Source organism: Cebus imitator, unplaced genomic scaffold (genome assembly GCF_001604975.1).
Source record: "Cebus imitator isolate Cc_AM_T3 unplaced genomic scaffold, Cebus_imitator-1.0 Scaffold2, whole genome shotgun sequence".
NCBI lineage: Eukaryota > Metazoa > Chordata > Mammalia > Primates > Cebidae > Cebus > Cebus imitator.
In genome coordinates this window covers 13,174,337-13,201,271 of record NW_016107317.1, presented here as the reverse complement: position 1 = coordinate 13,201,271, position 26,935 = coordinate 13,174,337, and the positions used below count along the sequence as shown (strand labels likewise).

General features: G+C 35.3%; 1 protein-coding gene across 6 annotated transcripts in view; it reads left to right on the top strand.

Annotated features, from left to right (window-relative positions):
• Positions 1 to 26,935, top strand: part of IRAK4 (interleukin 1 receptor associated kinase 4) — a 28,533-nt gene extending 1,598 nt beyond the window's left edge. Inside the window, exons 2-13 of one of the 6 annotated variants that reach the window (XM_017529843.2) lie at positions 506 to 553; positions 7,683 to 7,852; positions 10,805 to 10,950; positions 11,761 to 11,943; positions 12,487 to 12,647; positions 13,554 to 13,618; positions 16,861 to 16,975; positions 17,399 to 17,508; positions 21,803 to 21,986; positions 23,156 to 23,218; positions 25,988 to 26,146; positions 26,277 to 26,874. In XM_017529843.2, coding sequence (XP_017385332.1) covers positions 7,692 to 7,852; positions 10,805 to 10,950; positions 11,761 to 11,943; positions 12,487 to 12,647; positions 13,554 to 13,618; positions 16,861 to 16,975; positions 17,399 to 17,508; positions 21,803 to 21,986; positions 23,156 to 23,218; positions 25,988 to 26,146; positions 26,277 to 26,312 — 1,383 coding nt within the window. In that variant the 5' untranslated portion in view covers positions 506 to 553; positions 7,683 to 7,691 and the 3' untranslated portion in view covers positions 26,313 to 26,874. Of the gene's footprint in view, positions 1 to 505; positions 554 to 575; positions 2,355 to 7,682; positions 7,853 to 10,804; positions 10,951 to 11,760; positions 11,944 to 12,486; positions 12,648 to 13,553; positions 13,619 to 16,860; positions 16,976 to 17,398; positions 17,509 to 21,802; positions 21,987 to 23,155; positions 23,219 to 25,987; positions 26,147 to 26,276 lie in introns of those variants that run through there. The other 5 variants (XM_037738894.1, XM_037738898.1, XM_017529851.2 and 2 more) reach the window with 5 other exon arrangements.

Here is a 26,935-nt window from a genome sequence, read left to right as displayed (position 1 = left end):
GTCTCAAAAAAAAAAAAAAAAAAAAAAAAAAAAAGACTTCCAGCCGCTACATCTCACCCAGAGGATAAACAAAGTCAATAAAAAACTCAGGCAGTAGGAGACCTGGCCCCTTTATCTTTCTGACCTCGTCTGCTACTTGCCTGATCCCTCTTCTGCAGCCTCACCATGTCCTTGCTGTTACCTATTGGGCCCACTTCCAACCTTTGCGTTTACTATTTGTTTTGTCTGTAAACTTTTCCCACAGATAGCCCAGTGGCTGGCTTTCTCATTCTTTTTGACCTTTAATCAAATGGCACCTTCTTACCGAGGCTTCCTCTGACTACCCTATTTATAATTAAAATTCTTTCTCTGTTTCGTTTTGTTTTTTTCATTTCACTTGGCACCATCTAACATAGTATAGAGTTTATTTATTGGCGTATTGCTTGCCTTACCCCATTAGAATATGAACTCCATGAGTTCAGGATTTTTTTTTTTTTCTCTAATTTTCCTAATCCTTCATCTCCAGGGGCCTGGAGCAATATCCAGCACAGAGTAGACACTCAGTAAATATTTGGTGAGTTGTTTTTAAATATATGCAAAGCATTTTTAATTACTTAAAAATGTTGTGTTGGATCAGTGTTCAAGAAAGATGTGTTATGTTTGGTTTATGGTACACCAGCACAGATCCCAGTTTGTAATAGGCAGCCCTATCTAATTTAATAGCACTGGAAGGCTTCACCAGCTTTTGTTCATAACGATGATGAAGTATCTAAAAATAAAGATTAATGGCTGTGCAGCATATTTTGATAAGAATGTATGGAAGTAAATATTTTAGAAAGGATATAAATATATTAAAAGTACTGTGGTTGATCAAATAAGACTGCCACTATCTGAAAAGCTTAACTATATTCTCAGACTTCTTATTTGTACCCTTTCTGGGGTACAAATTGTACCACTGTTCTGGAAATTGAAACTAAATACAACTCTGCACATTCTTTTTTAAAAATGTGATATAAGAATAATTTCTGCCAGAAAATAATAATTGCACCTTTTTTTTTTTTTGACTACCTATTATGTGACAAGATTTGGCCCTTTTCATGTGTTGATTTTAATTCTTACAGCAATTCTTAGGTATTACTATCTCTGTTTTTCAGATGAAAAAAAGCAAGGTCCGGAGAAGTGGATTTACTAACTCTGGTCATGGTGGGCTTTAATTAGAACTTAGCACTGTGCAAACTCAAAGTTCATCTTCCCTCCACCCCTGCACAATCTTTTTCTCTGATCAGAGGGCTAATGAAGCACAGTCTTAAAAGTTGATTAACACATTTGACAAGAATCTTTTGCACTTCTGTTTTGGGCATAGTACTTTGTTTGGAAAGGCATTGGGTTCTGTAAGCAAGTGCTGATCTTAATATATTTCTCAATCACCACCCCCTTACCTTTTGTACTTGTCTGAGTTGTCTTATTTGAAAATATGATTGGGTTTTCTTTACTATGAGAATTAGTGGTGAGAGGAAACAGTCATGAAGATATTTACTTATTTATTTGTAAGCAACATATTCTGTTCCACCTTTATTAATCCTAAATGTACTAAGGTAAATCTTGAACAGTTTGAAAGAGATGATTCTTTCTAAGTTTTTTTGCACAGTCTGTTTTCATTATTCAGAAAAGCAAAATGAAAACAAAACTATCATAAAAGCCATCATCAAGGGATAACCACTGTTAATATTTTGGCTTATGTTCTTGTAAGTATGTGGTTGGGAGTGGTATATGAATGTACATTTAAAGTAAAATTTCTGGGATTTTGAACTTCTGAGTACATGTATGGAAGAGTTGGCAGAAGGCCTTCTTTTTCCTAGTATCCTTACACCCATCACCTCTGCTTGAAGTCTGGGTGCAGGAGAGCTACCAAATTTATCCCTGGCCTTTAGCTAGTCTGGGTTTTTTCCCTCAATTCCTTGTATTTAGCTCTAATTTATAAGATTACTAAATCTATCTTTTGTAGCTTTGTCAATCATGTTGTACCATACAGTAGAGAGAAATCTTAATAAATAAGGAAAAATAACTTGAAGAGAGCAACTACAGAGTCTATAGGTAACCTAGATAAAATCTCTTAATTAAAATTTAAAAATCATCAGTCTTTCATTCAACACCAATGTTCTAAGTCATTGCTGAGGTGAATTTGGTTAGATCCCAGCCCAGAAGAACATACCATCTAACAGAGAAAGCAGACACATAAACAGTAAAATATAACAATTGTTAGAAGAATGACTAGGTGACATTTTGAAGCAAAAGAGATGACTGTCAGGGAAGCTAACAGTGCCTTTTGAATTGGGCTTGAAGAAATAATAGGCATTTAACAGGCGTTCTTTAAGGTAAGTGAGCTATTCTTTTGCCTGGCTCTAGATGACTTTCACTTCCTGTTTCACAGAAAAAATAACATTATATGGGAACTCTTCTCCCTTCAAATATATCTGTATTCAAACCTCTGCTTCCTTTCTAGATTCAGAAGAGGTTTCTTTCTATTCAAGGCTGATTTTTTCACCTGTACACTATTCATTATCCCATTTGTATTGTCAAACAGCTTAAGTCTTAAACCCTTAACACCAGCAGTTCTCAAAGTATAGTTGGAGCCCCTAACGCTCTTTCAGGAGGTTTGTAAGGTAAAAATCACATATAGTTAAAAGATTTATTCAGAGTGAAATATACTTTAATGTTCTAAGTTAATTGATACAGCTTCAGATTCCACATTGCTGCTTACCTTTAAGAAGTTATTCCTTGTCAAATTTTAGTGTAATTTCAAAGAGAAATATTTGCTACTTTGTGAAAAGGCCGTTAAAATACACCTTTCTTTGTAACTATATGTCTGTGTGAAGCTGGATTCTCTTCACATACATCAACCAAAACATACTGCAGTGGATTGAGTGTGGAAGCAGATATAAGAATTCAGCTCTCTTCTATTAAGTTAAATATTGAAGAGATTAGGAAAACTTTAAAACATTGTTACTCTTCTGTTTTTGGGGAAAAGGTAATTATTTTTTTTTAAATATATATGCTAACATGTATATGGTTATTTTAAATGAATTTAATAATTTTTAAATTTCTCAGCATCGATTTAATATGGTAAATATTGGTAGATATAACCAACATAAACAAAAGCCCTTTGGAGTCTATATTAGTTTTTAAGATGGTAAAAGGTCCTGAGACCAAATTTGAAAACTGCTAGTGCTTGCATGTTCTCCCTCCATCCCTCCCTCTCTCACCCTACCCCCACCTTCATTTCCCCTCCGCTCCCACCCCTCTCACCTGTCTCTCTCTCTCTCTCTTTCTTCTTCCCTTCACAACCAGACTTCTTGGAAAATCTGTTTTTGCCATTCACTGACTTTTTTACTACAGCTGTTCCAAGTCACCAGTGGCCTTCTAATTTGAGTCTAGCATAACCATCAGTGTCTATTTGACCTCTCTGAGTCTTTTATACCAACCTGTCACCTTTTCTAGAAGTCTCTGGTATGCTACTGTCCTGGTTTTTTCCTTGGTTTCATGACTAAGAAGTATTTTTAAAAATTCTTTCACATCATTCCTTTCCGTTCTAAGCATTACTAATAGGCAACCTTATTTTTACTGTTGTTTCAACCATATATGTATATGTGCTCTTAATTTGTATGAGGGCATTTCAAAAATGTAACTATATGTCTCAAAAAAATTGTGGAAAAATTGAATTAAAAGATTAAAAATGTAAACTTTGGCTGGGCACAGTGGCTCATGCTTGTAATCCTAGCAATTTGGGAGGTCCAGGCGAGCAGATCACCTGAGGTCAGGAGTTCAAGACCAGCCTGGCCAACATGGCGAAACCCCATTTCTACCAAAAATTAGCTGGATGTGGTGGTGCATGCCTGTAATCCCAGCTACTTGGGAAGCTGAGGCAGGAGAATCGCTTTCACCTGGAAGGCAGAGGTTGCAGTGAGGCAAGATTGTACCACTGCACTACAGCGTGCCTGACAGAGCAACACTCCACCTCAAAAAAAAAAAAAAGTAAACTTTATTTCTGAACATAACCTCCATGAAGTTTAAGACACTGTTGTAAGGGATAACACCAGCCATTTGGTCCATCCCTAAAGAACTGGGAGTCCTGAAAATTTAACCTTATCAATAAAGTCTTTTCTACATTATTAACTGGAGAAAAATGGATGCCCTATAAAGATTTTTCAAGATTAGGAAACAAAAAGTAGTCAGAAGGAGACAAATCAGGACTGTAAGGTAGATGCCTAATGATTTCCAATTGAAACTTACAAAAAATTTGATGTTGATGAGAGAAAAAAGCAGGGGTATTGTGATGGAGAACAACTCTGTGGTGAAGCTTTTCCAGATGTTTCTCTGCTAAACATTTGACTAAAGCTTTAGCAGAAAAGCTTTAGTTTAGAAACATTCAGAAAAGCTACCGTTTCTCAAAACACTGTAATTAGCAGATGTTATTATTCTTTGTCCCTCCAGAAAGTCAACATGCAGAACACCTTGAGCATCCCTAAAAACTGTGGCCGTACCTTTGCTTTTGACTGTCGGCTTTCGCTTTGACTGGACCACTGCCACTTTTGAGGAGCCATTGCTTTGATTGTGCTTCAGGATCATACTCATAAAATCATGTTTCATCTCCTGTTACAATGCTTTAGGATCTTGATTCTACTTGTTTAAAGTTTCCATTGAAAGCTCTGCTCTTGTCTGTAGCTGATCTGGAGTTTGGGCAGCCATTGAGTGGAAAGTGTGCCCAACTTTAATTTTTCAGTCAGAATTGTATAGGGTGAACTGGTTGTCTATGGTGTTCACTGTTGGTTCTGCTGTTAATTATAGGTACTCTTCATTTAGGGCAGAAACAAGATGAATGTTTTCCCCAAAAATTGACGTGGATGGTCTGCTGTGGCAGGCTTCATTGTCAACATCATCTCATCCCTTAAAATGAGTTACTGATTTGTACACTGCTGATTTTCTGGAGGGTCATTGCCCCCATAAACTTTTTGTAAAGCATCAGTGATTTCACCATTCTTTCATCCAGCCTCTACCATAAATGTGTTTGTTTTAGCTTCACTTTTAGCAGAATTCATGTTGCTGTGGTAAGGTTCTTTTCAAACTGTCTTATTCTTCTTAGTGCCTCAAACTAGATTCTGTTTAGACATGGATGATAACAAGTTAGTTGTAACAAGTTAGTATGAGTTTATTTCGGAAATATGTTTTGCAAAAACAATTTGAAATCCGTGCATGGTTATTGCACAATATGCATTTTTCATGAACTTTTTGAAAACCCCTTATATATGAGAATACTTAAATGGTGAGCATTCTTTGCTGAAACCCAGCTCCTAAGCGCCAGACCACGTATATAGGTACTTGGTGTGAAGGCCCCTAAATGGTACCAAAGGTAGATATTTCACATTTAACACAAGCAAAAAAAAAAAAAAAAACAAAAAAAAAAAACTGTTCTATCTCCCTTTCTTCTAATTGCTGATCTCTAGTGAAATTGTTGTGATTTGGCCTCCTAAATGTTTTGATGTTTACTTCTTCATTCCCCTGCCCTATACTTTTTCCAAGTTCTCATTTCTGTTCACCTCGATTATTGTAGAAGTTTTCAAAACTAATTTTCTTGCCTCAGTATACATCCGTTTAATTTTTATCCAGAGGACTCCACTTAACTCTACAAGATTATTTAACTTCCCTTCTAAAAATCCTGAAGTGGCTCCCCTGTAACTTTATGTATAAGTTCAAATTCCTTGTCTTAGTATATGAGCTACATGGTGATATGGCCCTGCTACCTTTCCACCCTCATGTCTTCTCACTTAATCACAGAATCCTATGATCCAGCCATAGCAAGCTCTTTGCCTGAGACACACATGCTCCCAACTTTTCCCATGTTATTCCCTCTGCCTGGAATTTTCTTTTGGGTTTGTCTTCATTCCCTTTCATCCTTCCAACCTCCCACTCCAATCAAATCTGTCTTGATATCCCTACTCCAGATTGCCTCTGCCTGATGCTCCTTTTCTGGGCCCCATAACACTCTTGCAGCATTTATCACTACCTGTTACTCTGTGTGTCCCTTGGTATATTGAATAGCTTGGAAACAAAGATTTTTCTCTTCTCTGTGCTCCCATTTGTTACTACAAAGACTGACATAAATGTTTGCTGAATGTATTCATGAATGAAAGGAAAGGAATGGTCTTTCTGAAAAAGAAAATGGCATAAACGATGCATTGTATTATAGAAGTAGGGTTTTGTGGCATGAATTTTGGAGTCAGACATAAGTGTAAGCCCTGAATCTTTCACTTTCCACCTTTGTGAAATAAAGATGATAAAACTGTAGTGGGAAGTAATTTCATTATTCCTAAAATAATACTGAGCAACACCATTCTCTACAGTATGCAAGTCACTAGGTATAAAATTAGCATGGTCCTGAACTCATGGATCTTAAATTCTAATGGGGGAGACAGTAAACAAGTAAACAAATATATGATTACAAATACATTGTAAATATATGATTACAAATACATTATGCAATAATGAAAGAGAATTAGGTGAAGGGCAGCTAGACCTATTTAGATGTGGTCAAAGAAGTCCAAAGAGAAGAAGTGAATACTAGCATAGAAACCTATAACACAGGGAAGCTTTTTGCTTTTTACTCTTTTTTATAGTTTTAGAATGTTGTTCTATATGAACACATTATTTACCCTAAAATTAATTGTATTTTTAAAATGTATATAAGGAAGCAAAAATAATTGACAGAAGAATATCTGAGTCTATTTGTCTTAATTGAAAGGAAAGATCCTTACCTATTGAGAATGAGGGACATGAAGAATAAATAAAAATCATGTGGGAAGAGGTAAAGGTATGAAACAGTCACTAAGGACAATGAGAGAAGACAAGTGGAAGGATTAATGACAGTGTTGAAGGCCAGGTAGAAAGGGGGTTACCATAAATTTGTATTCACATCATCAGCTCTGTTGTATAAGTATAAAATTGTTAGATTTATCCCTGGCTGCAGCTCTCCAGGGTGGAGTAGCAGAAGAAAAGGGGGATTGCCAGAATAAAGATTCTGTCTGGAGAGTAGTTGAAATGGTGAAGCACAGGTTTTGGCACAGTAACAAATGAATTATGGTCAGGCAGATCTCATGGACTCAAAAAATGTGCAGAGATCAAGGAAGAGCAAGCTATGTGAAAAGCAGTGGGTGGACCATATCTGTTAGTGCTACACAAATCATTTCATTACTTTTTTTTCACTTATACCAAATAATGTTGTACAAATTTTTAATAGTAAATAAGTACTGATTGAGAAAAATATATTAAATTGAAAGGTAAATGTTTTTATTAATAGATTTGACTTCTGAATATGCTAGTTCTGATAGTTTGTTGATACTACTGTTAAAAGGAATTTTTCTGGTAACTTTTTTGGCCCTTTCTATAAATTTTACTTGGGAAATATCAGTGTCAGAAAAAAGTCCCCCAGTTTGTATTACTTTAATAGGTTGGAAAAGAAAGCAAACCCGGAGTGCAATTGGACAAATGAATTACAATTTTAATTTCATCTTAGGGTATCAATGACATGACTTTGGAATGTTTCTTTATCACGGTATAATCAGTTAATATAGCAAAGTGTGACATATAAACTTACAGATATCATCTCTAAAAGTACTGTAAAATTTTAATGAGATTTTTCCATATTTTAGGAATAGAAGATGAACAAACCCATAACACCATCAACATATGTGCGCTGCCTCAATGTTGGACTAATTAGAAAGCTGTCAGATTATATTGATCCTCAAGAAGGATGGAAGAAGTTAGCTGTAGCTATTAAAAACCCATCTGGTGATGATAGATACAATCAGTTTCATATAAGGTAATAGATAAAATTCTTTGTATTTTTGAATTCTTACATCACAATGTATAATGATTAATAGGTGTAAGTACTATCTAATGTGGCAGTTTAGAACGTGAACCTCTCTACTGTGGAGGAGACAATGGTAATAAGTAACCTCCTTTTGGTTGTTCCTTTTGCAATTTTGTCTTCTTTTTCCATATGTTAATTGGGCCAATATTTTGATCTCTCAAATAAGCTTTTTGGGTTAGAATCAAGATTCCCACCTTTGCTGTGGTTCTCTGTTTGACAAGCCAAGTGAAGTTTACTCTGCCTCACACTTCTCATTTCCAGATTGAAGGAAGATGACAATATTATAAGAATGTCTAGTAAAAATCTGCAGCTTAAACTTCAAAGTATGTGAATCTCTAATATACTCTAACAATGTATTTTGGGAGTTTTTCAACTTGACATTTTAAAGTTGTTGCTTACAGGTGTATACTTTTATAAACAGAATTCTTAGATCTTAGCTAGGATTCTTTAGTGCTATCTTCAGATAATTTCAGTTTTTCAAAACTCTTTACTCATCTCTGTTCGATTTAGTGTAAAATATGCATGCAGATTTTATTTTTGTCAGTCATTGCAGTTAAAACCTATATCAAAATTTTTCTTTGGTAGGAAAAGGAAAAGAAGACTATTTGTTATTTTCAGCATGAATCTGGGAAAGTACCTAAAGCCTTGGCTCCCTTCCAGGAAATGTTTCCAATTAAGAGCGAACATGTTAAATTACTTGAAAGAAGCTTAAGTTTAAACTGTGTTAAGCCAATGTTTAAAGATAATTTGTTGATATTACTGTTAAAAACTTATGGAAGATAATTGGGGCAGTGGTGGTAGGAAGATAAAGCTCTTCTCTTTTTTAATTCTTTTTTTCCAAGACTCACTCTTGTGACACAAAAAGCTCTTTACAGAGTAATATCTGTAAATAATTGTGAAAAGAATGGTAGAATTAGAAAAATACCCATTTGCAACCACCAAATGGTAGCATGAGAAAAATACCTATTTGCAACCAATCAAATGAGTAACCGATTCATACAAGGCTCGTCACTGAACCTAAAAACATAAGGTGAAAGGTGGTTCTCATGCAAATGAGCAGGATATGCACAAGATTTTAAAGTATTACAGGCTGGGCACATTAGCTCATGCCTGTAATCCCAACACTTTTGGAGGCTGAGTTGGGCAGATTGCTTAAGTCTAGGGGTTCAAGACCAGCCTGGTAAAACCCCATCTCTACAGAAAAATAGCTGGGTGTGGTAGTGCACGCTTGTAGTCCCAGCTACTTGGGAGGTTGAGGTGGGAGGATCATCAGAGCCCAGGAAGTCAAGGCTTCCATGAGCCATGATGATGCCACTGTACTCCAGCCTGAGTGACAGAGCAAGATCCCCTCAATAGATAGATAAAAAGTATTGTACACAAATTACTTCTGAAGTATGAAAGCAAAGGGTACTTTTTTTAAATGAGGAAATATGAAATACACTTCCTTCACCAAGTGATCAAACTTCAGCACCAATAGTAATGGTGCAAAATGCCATTATGTACCCCTGGATATGATACATTGGGAAGGGCACATTATCACCTATGTAGTATTTCTGTCAAAATGTTTAATGTGAATTTAATCATGAGAAAGTAGTCAGATAAATCTAGGCTGTTAGACTCATTCTATAAGACATCTGGCCAGTGTTCTAAAACATACACACTCACAGACACACATTGAAAGAGAGCGTGCACAAGAGCCCAAATATGACATAATTTTTTATCAATTGTTAAATTGATGAATCTAGGTGAATGGTGGTTCATTCAATCATGTTTTTCAACTTTTCTATAAGTTGAAATTTTTGAAAATAAAAAAAAAGCAAAAAAAATGATATTGGTTCAATTTTTTAATGTTATTTTTCAAAACTAATTTTTGATTTTAAAGAAATGGAAAGAAATGGGATGAAAGCCAATTTTGTGATTTTTTTCCTCAATTTAATTACAGTTAAGATCAAAGGGATAATTTCCTGTTTTTGTCTATTCTGTTTAATTAAGCAGGCTAATTTATTAAAAATTACATAGCTATCAGAGTCCTAAGTCATGTGGGAAGTAATATAACTAGGTAGATTGAGAACACACTCTTATGTCAAATGAGATCTGAATTTGAACCTCAACTTAGATATATCACTTTGGCTGTGTGGCTATGAGGTGGTTACTCTACTTTTCCAAGCCTGGCTTTCTCACTAGTAAATTAGTATCATAATCATAATGTCTTTGAACATGTTCATGTGTATGCATCCTGTAACTTACTAAGTAAATACCCAGTAAGTACCCAGTAAATTTTTATCATTATCTTTGGCATCTTTTTTCCTCCTATCTTTCCTGTCTCTTTGTAATTCTTGCTAGTTCTCTTGCTGTCCCTTTTCTTTAGTATTATAGGAGATGCTGTGGGCAAAACAGGCAGGTGAGATCAACACCTATTTTCATATGACCTCAGTTTATAAATTCTGTTGTTTGAATGTGTCCCCAAAAGTTCATGTGTTGCAACGGTGTTGAGAGGTGGGACCTGAAAGGGGTAGTTAGGTCATCAGGGCTCTGCACTTATGAGTGGATTAATGTTGTTATGGCAGGAGTGGGTTAGTTATCTCAGGAGTGAGTTTCTGATAAAAGGATGAGTTTGCCCCTGTCTTTCTTTCCTTTCCTCCTTCTCTTTCTCTCTCTTTGTTTCTTTCTCTCACGCACGTGTTCATGCTCTTTTGCCCTTCTGCCCTTCCACCATGGGATGATGTAGCAAGAAGGCCCTTACCAGATGCAGCACCTCAATCTTAGACTTCCCAGCCTCCAGAACCGTGAGCCAAATTAACTATTGTCTGTAAATTATACAGTCTGTGGTATTCTATTATTGCAGCACAAAATGGACTAAGACAATAGACTAATTTTGTTTCTTTGTTACTTACTTTTAAGGAGATTTGAAGCATTACTTCAAACTGGAAAAAGTCCCACTTCTGAATTACTGTTTGACTGGGGTACCACCAATTGCACAGTTGGTGATCTTGTGCATCTTTTGATCCAAAATGAGTTTTTTGCTCCTGCGAGTCTTTTGCTCCCAGGTAAACTGATTGTGACCAGGGTGTCCACAATTAGGGTGGAAAGACAAATGGAAGAAATAAAAATGTTTCTTCTTACTCTTTTTTCTCATAGTAGATGAAGCTTACATTTGAGAGTCCCTTTATTTCTTTCAGCACTCCTCAATTCTTTAAAAAGCAACACAAAGGACACTGTAAACTCTGCTACTAAGGTGATAGAAGCTTCGTAAGAGTCAGATAGTTTGGTGCCAATAGGAAGTTTAGAAGGGAAGACCTCATACATCTGGCTTAGGCTGTAAGAAAGTAATTATTCTTTTGAGCTCTTGATTTTTTTCATCTTCAGCTTCCACTATGATGGAATTCTATGATCATGATTTTTTTTAAATTATATTCTGATGTGTTAGTATCTAGTTGCCTTCCTTATAACCTTTCCTTTTTTGCTTTGATGACTTTCACACCAGTGGTTGTCAACCTTTATCGTGGATAAGAATCAAGTAGGTTCTTGTTAAACATGTAGATTCCTGTGGCCTATTCCAAATCTACTTAATCAGAATTCTGGAATTAGGTTCAAGGTCTATATTCTTAAACAAGTGCTTCAGTGCCTTTGATATAGTGGCTGCTGGATCACTGTTTGAAAACACTGCCTTACTCTCTCCACCCACCTTCATTATAACTTACAGATTCTTACTAGGTAGCTTCTTGTGTGTGATATGAGAATATGGGAACAACCTGTAGAAACTGGAATGATATTAAATGAACCAAATTTCTAGTTTAACTTTTACACAACCACTTTTTCTTACTGAAAAACAACTTGTATCTTACTTGGTTTGTTAGATGCTGTTCCCAAAACTGCCAATACACTGCCTTCTAAAGAAGCTGTAACAGTTGAGCAGAAACAGATGCTTTTCTATGACAAAGACAGGACATTGATGACACCTGCGAAGAATCTTGGACAAAGCTATATGCCACCTGACTCTTCAAGTCCAGAAAATAAAAGTTTAGAAGTTAGTGATACACGTAAGTAACATTTTCAGTGCTTTCCACTGGTGGATTTGTCATTAAGACTACTGGTGCTTTAAAAGAAAGCTCTTGTTCATTCATTTGTGCAGCAATCACAGGCACACTGGAAGTAGCTCTTTTGTGAGTTTTTTCCTCCTGATTTATTAAGAACCCTCTTCATCAGTGATTAGAGGCAATAGGACGTCCAAGCACCAGAGAAGCTATGAAAAAAATTAAGTAAATATTTACGTAACTTGGAAGGGTCACTTTTTAAAATAAAGTATGTGACTAGAGTTTTGGGCAGGTAGACTAGACCTACCCAAATGGGTGACCAGAATTTTAGGCAGGTGACTATAGTGTTTGGAGGGTAGGATCACCAAACCAAATTCTCAAGAAAAACTTGTAATTTGTATTTTAGAAATTGTTGTATCCTCTCCCATCTTGTCTAATTCAAAGTCATAAATAATTGCATATATGTGAAATATTAAAATGAAAACATATTAGAATTATCAAAACCAATTTTTAAAATTTAAATACGTTTTTCTTATTTTGACATTATAGGCTTTCACAGTTTTTCATTTTATGAATTGAAGAATGTCACAAATAACTTTGATGAACGACCCATTTCTGTTGGTGGTAATAAAATGGGAGAGGGAGGATTTGGAGTTGTATATAAAGGCTACGTGAACAACACAACTGTGGCAGTGAAGAAGCTTGCAGCAGTAAGTTATATTTTTAGGAATAAAAGGAAAGAAAGAGTTGCTTCCTAGTGTGCTCTAAAATAGGCTTTAAATGTATTAAACTTTAGGAAATACATTTTTTCAGTATGTATTTTCTTTAAATAAACATCATCCTAAATAGTAGTTCTTAAAATTTAAAAATCTATATAAAGCTATGGACCCTATCCCTAGAAAATTGTAGTTATGCACATATATACACAATCATACATACAATTTTGGGAGATTCACAAACTAAAGTTGAAAAGCCCTACTCCACACAGTACTTCATGTATAATCAATATTAAAATGGTAAGATACCAGGAAAACTATTTTTTAAAAAAACTTTGTTTACATTAGTTTTCCCATTTAAAAATAAAGTTTAGAAAGTATACATTAAGAAAAAAGATTAATTTTTTTTTATCCGTGTCCTTTGTTACCATTTCTATTGGGATATTCACCTTTTACTTATTGACTTGTTATATTCTAAACCTTTTATTAGAGCCTAAAAATATCAATAGAATACATACGTATGTGATAAAGATAGTTACTCTTTGTCATATACATTTCAGTGCTTTTGTAGGTTTTGTTTTCTATTTTGCATTTAAATTTGCTTATGTTTTCTATTTCCTAGAATTTTTTCTCAAATTTTTTGTGTAGTAAAATTTCATGTGATTTCATTTTGTTTCTACAACAACTCAGCGAAATTTATATGTATTTTTCATTCCACTAACCAGCCGTGGACCTTGAGCAAATCACTAGAATTTCTATATCTCAGTTGTTCTATAGATTGGGAAAGTGATACCTTATTATTTTGAAGAAAGGGCAATTAGCCAGCTGATCTCTTGAGCCCTCTGAGCATTAGGAGGCTTAGAGTTGTGTGGTATTACATTGCATATTTTATTTTTTCAGGTGGTTGACATTACTACTGAAGAACTGAAACAGCAATTTGATCAAGAAATAAAAGTAATGGCAAAGTAAGTCTTAATTTGGCAGTGTGGTATAGTGAAAACGAGAAAAACAAGGAGTAAGGAACCTGGTTCATTCTAGAGTATGCCATGAACTAGTGATGTCTGCACATATGTGAAATTAAAATAAAGTGTTTAGATTAGAGAAACTGAAAGTACTTTTGGCTCCACAATTCTTTAATTACATATACCCATATGCTGGGAGATTAAATAGCAGTCATTATTTTAAATCATAACCAAGTTACATGGAATTTCACTATCATGTCTTTCATTATCATCTTTTCTACTTCCAGAATTCATGATTAATAGACCCTTATATATAAAGTAGCACATACAAAGGAACTAGAGTCATGTTATATGCAAGGATGCTTAGAAGGCATTGACCCTGTGTGCTGGAAAATTTTTAGGCATCATCAGGAAGAGTAGGAGGGACAAAGGAGGGAATGTATTCTAATAATTACAGTGAGTAGTAATGATTGATATTTGAGTTTGTCCAACATGCCTGACATTGTGTTCTGTACTTTATCTGCATTGTCTATCTAACCCTCAGACCTGTTACAGCTGCCCTTTTTGTTTGTTAATTGAGATGTAGAAACATTAAATGCTTGTCCAAGATCACATAGACAGTAAGTGTTACAGATGGGACTGAAATTCAGATGTTTGATTGCAGAGCCTGAACTTTTGATCTGAATCCTAATGGGATTCACCAGATTATACCCATTGAACCCACTGCTGTAAATCACGAGTCATAGTTACTCAATTTCAAGAAGAGTAGATTAGAATTGATTTAGGCAGAGTAAAAATAATGCACACTGAAAAAAGATCAAACCCTTTTTTTTTTCCAGGATTTGTTTTCTCCACTCCTACCCCTACTCTCCAGTCCTAAAAGTAACTTGTTCACAGTAAATAATCTGGAAAGCACAGGAAAGTATTTTTAAAATATACAAACCCACATGCATGCAGGGCTTAATACTTAGGTAATGGATCGATAGGTGCAGCAAACCACCATGGCACGTGTTTACCTATATAACAAACCTGCACATTCTGCACATGTATCTTGAAACTTATAATACAAACCACCTCTCAAATATATCACTCAAGAGATAACCACTGCTAATATTTTTATGTACTTGCTTCATGTTGTGTGTGTAGTATTTTCTCATGTCATTAAAAATAATTTGAAAACATTTTAAATTATTGTACAACATTCTAGCATATGTGAGGATCATGTTTTATTTAACTATTATTAGGTTTGTTTCTAATATTCAGTATTAAAAATAAAGTTTCTTTAAAGCTCTTTGCACATAAATCTTTAAGTGCAGTTATACTTATTTCATCATCTAAGGTAAAGTCCTAGAAAAAGTATTACTAGGTTGGAATGCATGAACTTTTTAAAGACTTTCTAAATATATATTCAAATGGTTTCTGAGATAAGTTACAGTAATTTCTATTTCTACAGGCAGTGTGTTACAATTTCAAACTTTACTGGTTCCTTACTTTCATTTAATATTACTACTATTTTTTAGTAAGTGCTAATCTCTGGACCTTACTAGCAGAATGATCTTGGCCAAGTTTCTTAACTTTCTATTCATTAATTTTCTCATCTATAAAATGGGATAATAGTACTTACTTCATTAAGTTATTGTGAGGATTAAATAAAGCAGGTAAATCACTTGCCACAGTGCGTCATATATAGTATTAACTCAGCAAATGTTAACTACTCACATTTAAAATGTGCCAATTTGGGCTGGGCACAGTGGCTCACCCCTATAATCCCAGCACTTTGGGAGGCTGTGGGCAGATCACCTGAGGTCAGGAGTTCGAGACCAGCCTGACCAACATGGTGAAACCCTGTCTCTACTAAAAATACAAAAATTAGCCTGTAACCCTAGCTACCTGGGAGGCTGAGGCAGGAGAATTGCTTGAACCCAAGAGGTGGAGGTTGCAGTGAGCTGAGATTGCACTATTGCACTCCAGCCTGGGCAACAAGCAAAATTCTGTCTTGTGCCAATTTGGTGGAAAATGAGACACTTACTGCTTTAATTTGTACTTCTTAAAATATTTATGAGGATAAAAGTCATAGTTGATATGAACTGCTAGAATTGTGGATCATTTTGAATGAACAAAATGAATAAGCACTTAAATAATAAAACACGTGCTAGATATGTTTCTAGGCTGTCATGTTTACATTTGCTCACTTAATTGTCTTAACATCCATATCACATAATAGGTACTATTTTCTGCATTTAGCAGATAAAGGAGCTGAGGCTCAGTAAGGCTGTTAACTTGCCATAGGTCACTTATCCAGGAGGGGGCAGAGCTAGACTTTAAATTTAGCACATACAACTCTGAGCCCTGTTTTCTTTCTTCTGTACTACAGATGTTTGCCATTTTATTATATTGTAGGTCTCTTTAGTTTTATTACTCTCAAGTATATAATAACACTCATATTTGGTTATAAATAATCCAATATGATTAAAAATACAAAACATGTGAATTAGATGTGATTCAAGATCATGTCTGTAAATCAGTGCTTTGAGTATGTTAGAAAATTCTTGAAAGCATTAGCATAAAAGTTTAAACAGACTTCTTGAAATCTTACTTGTGCCATCACTGAAAATTGGGCTAAAGAAAGTAAGCATCAGCCTAGTCCTTGACCAAACTTATCAGAAGTTCCAATGATCTGAATTACTTAGCTTTTACTGTAAAATAGAAAGAGGTTTGGCCAGGTGTGGTGGCTCACACCTATAATCCCAGTACTTTGGGAGGCCGAGGTGGTAGGATCACTTGAGGCCAGCAGTTTAAGACCAGCCTGGGAAACAGAGTGAGATCTCATCTCTACAAAAAATCTAAAAAATTAACTGAGTATAGTGTGCACCAGTAGTCCAAGATACTTGGGAGGCTGAGGCAAGAGGATCACTTGAGTCCAGATGGTCAAGACCTCAGGGAACTATGACTGCACTGCACTTCAGCCTGGGCAACAGAGTTAGACCCTGTCTCAAAAAAAAAAAAAAAAAAAGAGATTTTACTTCTAACATTGATTAATATTGGCTGAAAAGAAAACTATTTGCAGAAAATTAAGAACAGTTACAATAAGCGTATATAAACATAAACATCAAGTTAGAAATGATATATAACATACTACTTCCTTTCTCTTTTTTTTCTGTTAAAACTTTGAATAACTTCCAACCTACAATTGAATATATAAATATTTATTATAATAATTTTGGATGAAAAATTATTTGTCACAGGTGTCAACATGAAAACTTAGTAGAACTGCTTGGTTTCTCAAGTGATGGAGATGACCTCTGCTTAGTATATGTTTACATGCCTAATGGTTCATTGCTAGACAGACTGTCTTGCTTGGTAAGATATTTGTTCATCACATTGTTTGGCTTTTTGTTTGTATGCTGGAATATTAATATTCATTTTGTTATTGGATTATTTAAAGCAAATTAACTTTCATATTTCTTCTGCTCTGTGAAAATTATACAGTTGATATGTCAACAACTGGATTGCCATTCTATTAGGTAGTAATCTAAAATGTAGAATTCAGTCAAGACTATACTAAGGAGATGCTTTTATATGTTTTTATCTTCAAATAAGAAATGTAAGCACCCATTTGAACTTATTTAGAGATTATTTTTAATAACTTAAAAATGTAGTCCTAAATTATTAGTGCTATAACATCATCTTCGGTTGTTGCCTAGAAAAAATTCTGTGTTATATATTCTCTGTAGATTTTGTATTATTCTTTCTTGTTTATAATTTGATTTATTTCTTTATAAGGATGGTACTCCACCACTTTCTTGGCACATGAGATGCAAGATTGCTCAGGATGCAGCTAATGGCATTAATTTTCTACATGAAAATCATCATATTCATAGAGATATTAAAAGGTAAATGCTACTGTTTAAAGCTTTTGGAAAGCCATCTTTAAAGAATAATTTGCTGTTACTCTATTCACTATTTACATGGATGTCTTAACCTAGTGCTTCTGGACATTTTCCCCATCACTCCATGGAAGCTTTTCTCACTAAGGACATCTATAATTTCCTTTATTCCAAGCCCAGTGACCTACTTCCAGTACTCATCCTACTTTACCTTTTTTGTTTGTTTTAATAGTAGTTTATTCTGTTCTTCTTGACACTTCTGCCTTATGGAAATTAGTTGTTTTCTTAGTTTCTAGATCACCATTCTTTTCTGAATTACCTTCATCCTCCATGAGTACTTTTCAGTTCTCTTTTTTCTTGTGTATTTATCTAGTTAAATATTTACCTACTATAAGTAACATATTAATATATAGAACTCAACATCAATCAATCACAAAATAATAGAATGTTAATGTGTACAGTACACACATATGTGTATGTAGTATAGTATATAGGATTAATATAAAGAAGGATTTCCAAGAAAGTGGTATTTAAACAGAGATTCAAAAAATGGGCAGGAAATAAGTAGGTACAATTTTAGGGTAGCTATAGAATAGAAGATGGGGAGAAGAATATTCTAGGCAGAAAGAACTACATTTTTAAGACCAATGGTGAGAGAGAATATGGGAGCATGATGAGTTACAGGAAATGAAATATGCTCTGGGAGCCAAGACAGGAGGCATTTGAGGCCAGGAGTTGCAGACCTGGCTATGTTGCCTGGACGACATAGTGAGACATCATCTCTACAAAAAAAAAAAAAAAATCAGTCAAACATGGTAGTGCATGGCTACAGTTCCAGATGCTGGGGAAGCTGAGGAGGGAGGATGCTTGAGCCCAGCAGTTCAAGGTTGAAGTGAGCTATGATCCTGCCACTGCTTTCTAGCCAGGGCAACAAAGCAAGACTGTCTCAAAAAAAAAAAGAAAAAAAAAATGAAGTAAATGCAATATGACTGAGATGCAGAAAGTTATGGAGTGGTGGATTGGAGATAAAATTACAGAGGTGTAGGAAGCTAAGTCCTATAGGACCTAATGGACCAAGGTAAGGCTTTTAGTTTTATCACAAGTGTAATAAGATACCATTGAAAAATTTAAGTAGGAATGTGGCATCATATTTAAGTTTTGCAAAGACAACTTTGACTAGTGTAGAGAACAGTCTGTAAGAAGAGGCAGTTAGTAGGCTATCGTAGGTGGAAGTTTATATGAAGAGATTTGAGCAGATTAGAAAGATTAAAATGACAGAACTTGTTGACATCTTGGCTGTTCTGGGGATCAGGAAGAGGGAAGTTCAGGAATGACTCCTGGAATAATGGCATCCAGACTTGCATTCTGGAATGATTATGGCATGATTCTCTTATATAGAAAGGGCTGAAAGAAGACCTGGTTAGACTGGGTTAGAGAGGTGGTTAGAAAATGTGAATTAGTCTTTGTACTTGTGTTTGAGGTTCTTTAGAAGTAGAGATGTTAGGCAGTGTGATATACAGATTTGGAGCTGAAAGTCTGAGCTGAAGGTATAAATGTATATATTACTTGTATACAGGTGGTAATTGAAGTGACTCTATTCACTTAAGGGGAGATACAGATTAAGAAAAGGTCACAAGATTAAGTCCTGAGGAACCCTAAGACTTAATGGCCAAATGAAAGAGATAATCGCAAAAAGGAATCTAAGGAAGTACACATACAGAGAAAGGTAAGATGAAAACCTGGAGAGTGTGGAGTCCGTGAAAATGAGGAAAGAAAGTGTTTCCCAAGAGGGAGTAGTCAAAAATAGTCAAGTGCTTTAGTCATTGGATTAGCATCACCATGGTCATTGGTGACTTTATGGAGACCCGTTTCCATGTAGTAATTGGCTTAGAAATCACATTGTAGTTGAAAGAGTGAGAGCTAGAGAACTGAGATATGAGGATAGACAAGTCTTTTAAGACATTTTACTGATGAAGGGGACAGCTAGAAATAGATAATATCATTCAGGAAACTTTTTTTAACAATAGCAGAGACTAAACTATGCTTATATGCTAGTAAGAAGGTAAGAGGGAGAGGATATAATGGGTGAGAGAAATGAGATAATGTGGTCAGTAGGATTCCTGAGAATGTAGGAAGCAGCCCAAGCAGAGGAACTGGCCTTAGATGAGAAAAGAAACACCATCTCTTGTCCTCCATGTATTGGTACTTTCTCATGTTCTTACATCATGTCTCTTTTCTCCCTGTATGTTCTTTTTTTTTTTTTTTTTTGAGATGGAGTTTCGCTCTTGTTGGAGTGCAGAGGTGCAGTCTTGGCTCACTGCAACCTCCACCTCCCAGGTTCAAGAGATTCCCATGCCTCAGCCTCCAAGTAGCAGGGATTACAAGCATGCACCACCACGCCTGGCTCATTTTATGTTTTTTGTAGAGATGGAGTTTCTCCATGTTGGTCAGACTGGTCTCGAACTCCCAACCTCAGGTGATCCACCTGCCTTGGCCTCCCAGATACTGGGATTACAGGCATGAACCACCATGCCTGGCCTCTCCCTGTATATTCTTACTGAGTGATATTATATTGATTTTAACTGCTATTTATATGGGAGTGTCTCTCAAATGTGTATCAGTAGCTTTCAATCCTGGATTTTTGGTGTCCTCATACCCAAAACACTTCATGTGGGTATCCCACAGTAGCCTCTAAATCAGCATATCAGAAATCAAACTCATCAGCTCTTCCCAATCTAAAGTCTTCCCACATTTCCTTTCTGATCAAATGAAGTCACCATTCATTCTCTCTCAAGCTAAAGACTTTCTCATTCTCTATAATGTGCTAATTACAAAATTCTGTTAAGTGAGCCTCAAAATTTTCATTTCCCATTTACCCCAGTTTTATGACCATTTAGACCCTCATTATCTCTCATTTGATTTGTTCTAAACCTTTGTAGTCAACCTAAATCCAGTCTGTATCAGTTCTCATCTATTCACTACAACACTACCAGGTCATGGTCCTAAAAGTGAAGTCTAGTAACATCAGTTTCCTACTGTGAAAACTCTGGCTGGTATCCTGTTGCTCACAGGATAAAGTTCAAATTATCTCCATGTTTCTTGTACACTTGTTCCTTGAAGTTGACCACGATACCATATGCCTTCATACTTTCATCACTTTGTACATGTTACTCCATTTGCTTGCAGTTCCTTTCTTTCCCTCATATAAATATCAACTTATAATAATCCTTCAATACTAAGCACACTTTTCACCTTCTTTTTCTGTTTGAAACTTTTCCTACTTTTTCTAGGCACATGGTTGTTCTCTCAGCATTTTGTACCTAATATTACCATTATGTTTTTAAAAATTATTTATGCCTATCACAGATAAGATTTTAAGATTCCCCCATGCCCAGCAGGGAGATTAAATACTCTACAACTTAGGGAGTTTTCAATAAGATTTTGTTTAATGAAAGTATGAAAGCATATAATGAATGAGATATTTTGGCCGTATTTTTTTTCTTCAAAAGATTCCTGATAGTACAGAAAAAAAATGAATAAAGAAATGCATAATTGCGATACTTTGATTGGAAATTTGTTTTTAAATGAATTGATAAATATTAAGAAAGGAATTAATAGCCATGCACGGTGGCTCATGTCTATAATCCCAGCACTGTGGGAGGCTGAGGCGGGCAGATCACCTGAGGTCTGGAGTTCGAGACCAGCCTGATCAACTTGGAGAAACCCTGTTTCTACTAAAAATACAAAATTAGCCAGGTGTGGTGGTGCATGCCTGTAATCCCAGCTACTTGGGAGGCTGAGGCAGGAGAATTGCTTGAACCCAGGAGGCAGAGGTTGTGGTGAGCCAAGATCATGCCATTGCACTCCAGCCTTGGCAACAAAAGCAAAACTCCGTCTCAAAAAAAAAAAGAAAGGAATTAATAAAGGTGCTTTGGAAGATTTTGTAGGAATTTACCCTACAATAAATTATTTGTGGAATAATTAAAATACCTCTTACTAATGTAGACAATTTTATTTCATTTTTATTCTTCTAAATTTTTGCCTCTAGAAACATAAAAAAGAGGACAGTTGTTTCTCTTTAGCTATAATCTTAGTTCTAGCTTTATTTCTATAAATTTCAGGCTTTTATGATGATACATACTATAAAATGTTATAATCTGTAAATATGTATGTACATATACATGTATGCATATATTTACCTACATACATACATGCATACATACATGCATCTAGCTAAGGAACTGTTTGACTTTTTGGGGTGGAGAAAACATTTTTTTCTTCAAACTTTACTTTTTTTCAGTGCAAATATCTTACTAGATGAAGCCTTTACTGCCAAAATATCTGACTTTGGCCTTGCACGGGCTTCTGAGAAGTTTGCCCAGACAGTCATGACTAGCAGAATTGTGGGAACAACAGCTTATATGGCACCTGAAGCTTTGCGAGGAGAAATAACACCCAAATCTGACATTTATAGCTTTGGTGTGGTAAGTTCCATACACATAATTAGTAAAAAATAATCATTCTGCTATAATTGTGAAAGTGAAATAGAATATTATTTAATACACCCATCTTGTTTAGCTCTCTTACGTAGCAATATAAGTTTTTCGCATTAACTTCTACTTATGCCAGAAAGTTTATGAAAACTTCTTCCAATGTGTAAGACTTTTGAGTTATTTTTGAAATGACTATAAGAAATTATTTTCTTGCTGTTTGTATTTATGAATTAGCATGGCGCCTAATGCATTAAATGAATCATGTCATACAGTATATACCTTAGTCTTACATTTTTTGACATTTACTAATCTACTTGTCTGTTCCCAATAACTTTAAGATAGAGTAAGAGATAGGTGTGGGTGGTTGGAGATGCCAGGGGCTTTTTCTTCATTTTATTTTCTCATATGTGTTTCATATATGGAAACCTAACTTCATAGCACTGTGAAAATAAGGCATAGGGCTATAGACTATGCCTAATGTTTAGAAAATAATATCCTTCTAAGAGCCAGAAAAGTTATTCTTGTGAAGAATCCCCAAGAGGCAGGAAAAGGATTATATGTTGAGTAGGGCTGACTCTTTAGTAAGTTGCCAATAGAAAAGTGCTGCTTATGGTCATGATGGGGTCCAAGATGTCCCCGAAGGAAGGATGGTGAGAAATGCCCAAAGCTCATGTTCTTTCCACTTAAATATCTAAAAGACATAGCTTTGTATGGAATGATTCATCAAATTTTATAAGCAAGATTCATATTCCTTCTAGTTTACATTTATCTTTGTCTTGAGTGTTAGGTATCTAATTTATTAGTATCACCTATAGTATATATATTTTTTAGAGAGACAAGGTTTCACTCTGTAACCCAGGATGAAGTGCAGTAGTGCCGTTACAGCTCACTGCACCCTCAATCTTCCAGGTTCAAGTGATCCTATCACTTCGGCCTCCCAAGTAGCTGGGACTATAGGTGTGTGCCACCACAGCTAGCTAATGTTTTTTTAAAATTTTTTTGTAGAGACAGGGTCTCCCGTTGTCCAGGCTGGTCTTAAACTCCGGGGCTCAAGTGATCCTCCCACATCTGTCTCCCAAAGTTCTGGGATTACAGGCATTAGCACCATGCCCACCCTGTCTTGCATATTATATTAACGGATTTTTTTTTTGTCTTCATAGGTTTTACTAGAAATAATAACTGGACTTCCAGCTGTGGATGAACACCGTGAACCTCAGTTATTGGTAATTAAAATATTTGTTTTCCTCAGTCCTCTTTTCTCTATATTTGTAGTCGAAATTTATATGTATAAATTTGACAGCTAGAAATAACCTTTTCTGTTGGCAATCTTTCCATTGGCTATTACACTGTAGCATATGGATAGAGCATTAAATATTTTTCATTCTCAGCTCTGCCATGAAGTATTTGTGAAACCTAGAAAAGTCACTTTTATAGTCTTTGTTCTGATTTCTTTGTGGGTAAAATGAGAATAGAACTAAATGATTTCTGAGGTCCTCTTTAGCTTATGTTTATTTTATTACTTTCAGGGTGGTTACTATTATTAACAGTGTTTTCAGCATTTTCAGAAGGGAAAAAATGACTTCCATTCAAATGTCTATCAGAGTAAAATTGCTAATAAAACTTCTCTACTTATTTCTATCATGGAGTATTTTATTTACAAAGTTACAGTAAAGAACATACCTAATTTTCTATTGTTAGTAAAAACTCAAATCATGTTTTTTCTCTGCTCTCACACCACCACAACAATCATCAAAATTTCTGTGACCAAATGTGAATGGGGAGGGTTTCTCGCCACCACCAAGCAGGCAATCTACTTTGCAGCGGAAGTCAGCTGGATGTCCTCCAATTTAATTCTAACACTATGTTCCTGAAGATAGCATCAGAGTCAGATCCCACAGGTTAAGGGATCAGTCCCCAGGACTGCCATCCACCAGACACCAGTTGCAAGTTTAGGTGCCCAGAACTTCTGACCAACTGCCTTCAAGTTGGAGTTTATGTGACCTGCATTTTGGGTATGGAGGGCTCAAGACTGAACCCAGATTGATTCTAACTTGCAGCATATACTTTGCCCAAATTTTCCATCATTTTTGCCTAAGACTTTTTCCTTGAAAATATGTAAAAGCCTCAAAACTTTGGGTTGAGTAAGAATGAAATGCAGAAAAACATAGACTCTATCTCAGTCACAAGTTTTGCATTTCAACATATAATAGTGAAAATCATAAATCTTTGGAGAAGGTTATATTCTTTCACCTAGTCTTAAGGTTTGACTGTGATGTGACTCTAAAGTAATAAGATTTTCATACAAGCACAGTTAAAAGAAAGTGATCCTTTGAAGAACCCTTATGTCACTAGATTCTGCCATTGCCAAACATTTTCAGTTTTTCTTTTTAAAGTGTTTGTGGAGAGTTTACATCCCACCTCTCATGAATAGTTTTTTTTTTTTTCCACCTGTATTAGTTTCCTAGGACTTTTATAAAAATAGACCAAAAACTGTGTGACTTAAAACAACAGAACTTTATATGCTCATAGTTCTGGAGGCCAGAGTCTGAAATCAGGATATTGGCAAGACCATGCTTTCTCTGGAGGCTCCAGAGAGAATCTTTTCTTGCTCATTGGATGTAGGGCTTACCTCCAGGATTATCCATAATCTGAAATGATCTCATCTCAGGATACTTAATTACATCTGAAAAGGCCCTTCTTTTCCTGATGAGAGCATATTCACAGGTTCCAGGAATTATGACATAGACATGTTTTGGGGGGCCATGACTCATTCAACTCTACCACCTTATTCCTGCACTTCTCTCCCTATTAGTTTTTTTTTTATCATATTCTGCTCCCGATTTTTCCCCTTCCTTTTTCTCTTTGATTCAGAAATCTGAATACCCATAGAGAAATTTGTTGGGTACAGGGAGAAGGAGTCTGGGTCTAGAAGTTGAAATTGCACCATTTGAAGCAAATCAAGAAGCAGACCACCCTGTGCTGCCCACCTAGTAAATGCTGCTGCTAATGGGAACATATAAGCAATTAGTTCATAACATAAATATAAAAATTGAAAGGCAAATGGGAGGTACTTGCACCCATTTGCTTTTCAATTTTTGTATTTATGTTATGAACTAATATATATAATTTATATTTTTATTTTTATATGTTATATATTTATACATATGTTTATGTTATGAACTAATATATATACATATATTTATATATTTAGACACACACACACACACACACACACACACACACACACACACACAGAGTCGAGTGTTGCCTAATGACAGGAATACATCCTGAGAAATATGTTGTTAGGCAGTTTCACTGTGTGAACCTCATATAGTGTGCTTACACCAACCTAGATGATATGACCTACTACACACCTGGGCTTATATGGTATTGCTCTTAGGCTACAAACATATGCTGTAAAGCATAATACTGTCCTGAATTCTGTAAGCAATTGTAACACAATGGTAAATATTTGTATATGTAAACATAAAAGAGGTACAGTAAAAATATGGTATTTTAATCTTATGGCACCACCATCTATATATATGGTCTGTCATTAACCAAAATGTTAGTTTGTGGTAGACAGCCATATTTATTTACGTAGGATTTGTCCTGTATGTCTTCAGTTCTTTTTTTTTTTTTAATTGAGGCAGAGTCTCACTCTGTCACCCAGCTGGAGTGCACTGGCGCAATCTCAGCTCACTGCAACCTCCGCCTCCCAGCTTCAAGCGATTCTCCTGCCTCAGCCTTCTGAGTAGCTGAGATTATAGGCACACCACCACGCCTGGCTAATGTTCTGTATTTTTAGTAGAAACAGGGTTTTGTCATGTTTCCCAGGCTGTGTCTTCAATTCTTAATAAAGCTTTAAGATAAGATAGTAAAATGAGAGTGCATGTTATTACAAAGTAGATTAATTTAAATGATTAAAATGTATATTCTAATTTCTTTCACTTTGATTTGAAGTTATTAAAGTTTTAATGCTCATTTTAAAGCTAGATATTAAAGAAGAAATTGAAGATGAAGAAAAGACAATTGAAGATTATATTGATAAAAAGATGAATGATGCTGATTCCACTTCAGTAGAAGCTATGTACTCTGTTGCTAGTCAATGTCTTCATGAAAAGAAAAATAAGAGACCAGACATTAAGAAGGTATGAATTTTTTATACTTATTTAAAAAGTGAAAGGGGTGGGGTTCATCATATTTTCTTAAGTGCACATTTCAAAGCAGCTGTGTAATATGGTTCTTTTGCTTTTTTCTATCTTTTTTTTTTTTTTAAAGGTTCAACAGCTGCTGCAAGAGATGACAGCTTCTTAAAACTTCATGGGGCTCGACTCTTGACTTTTTATACACACCTGTCTCAACCATTTTTTCAATTAATTTTTTTCATAAATATTCTTCTTTATCTTTAACAAAGCAGCCTAGCGCAGGACAGTAGTTATTAAAGCATAGGTTGAACGTCCACTAAAGCATAGGTTGAACGTCCAACATACAAAAATAGAACCATCACATCAACACTTAGCCCTACCCATTAGTATCACCCTCAGTTCTTTGAGTAATCCCTGCAACATCTCTTTCAAGTATCACCAAACTCAGTTTGAAAATTACAGGGCTAGCAAAAAGAGCCTTGGCTGTATGTAGGGTGGAAACACTCTTATTTGAAGCCAACTGACTCCACTACTAATTTGCTGTAAAGCTTTGGACACACACTTACTGCTATGAGCCAATAATAACATTGGGCTAATATCTGCTGTGCTTCTCTGACAGGTAGTCATGAAAATCAAGTGATGTGGAATATATACAAGTACTTCGTAAATTGTAAAATGATATAAAATTTAAAGTTTACAAAGCCAGTTATAAAATCCTATTACTCATATTTTTATAGATTGTGTTTACAGCAATCATTTACCACAAGTCAAATATCCCTTGATGATACTGCC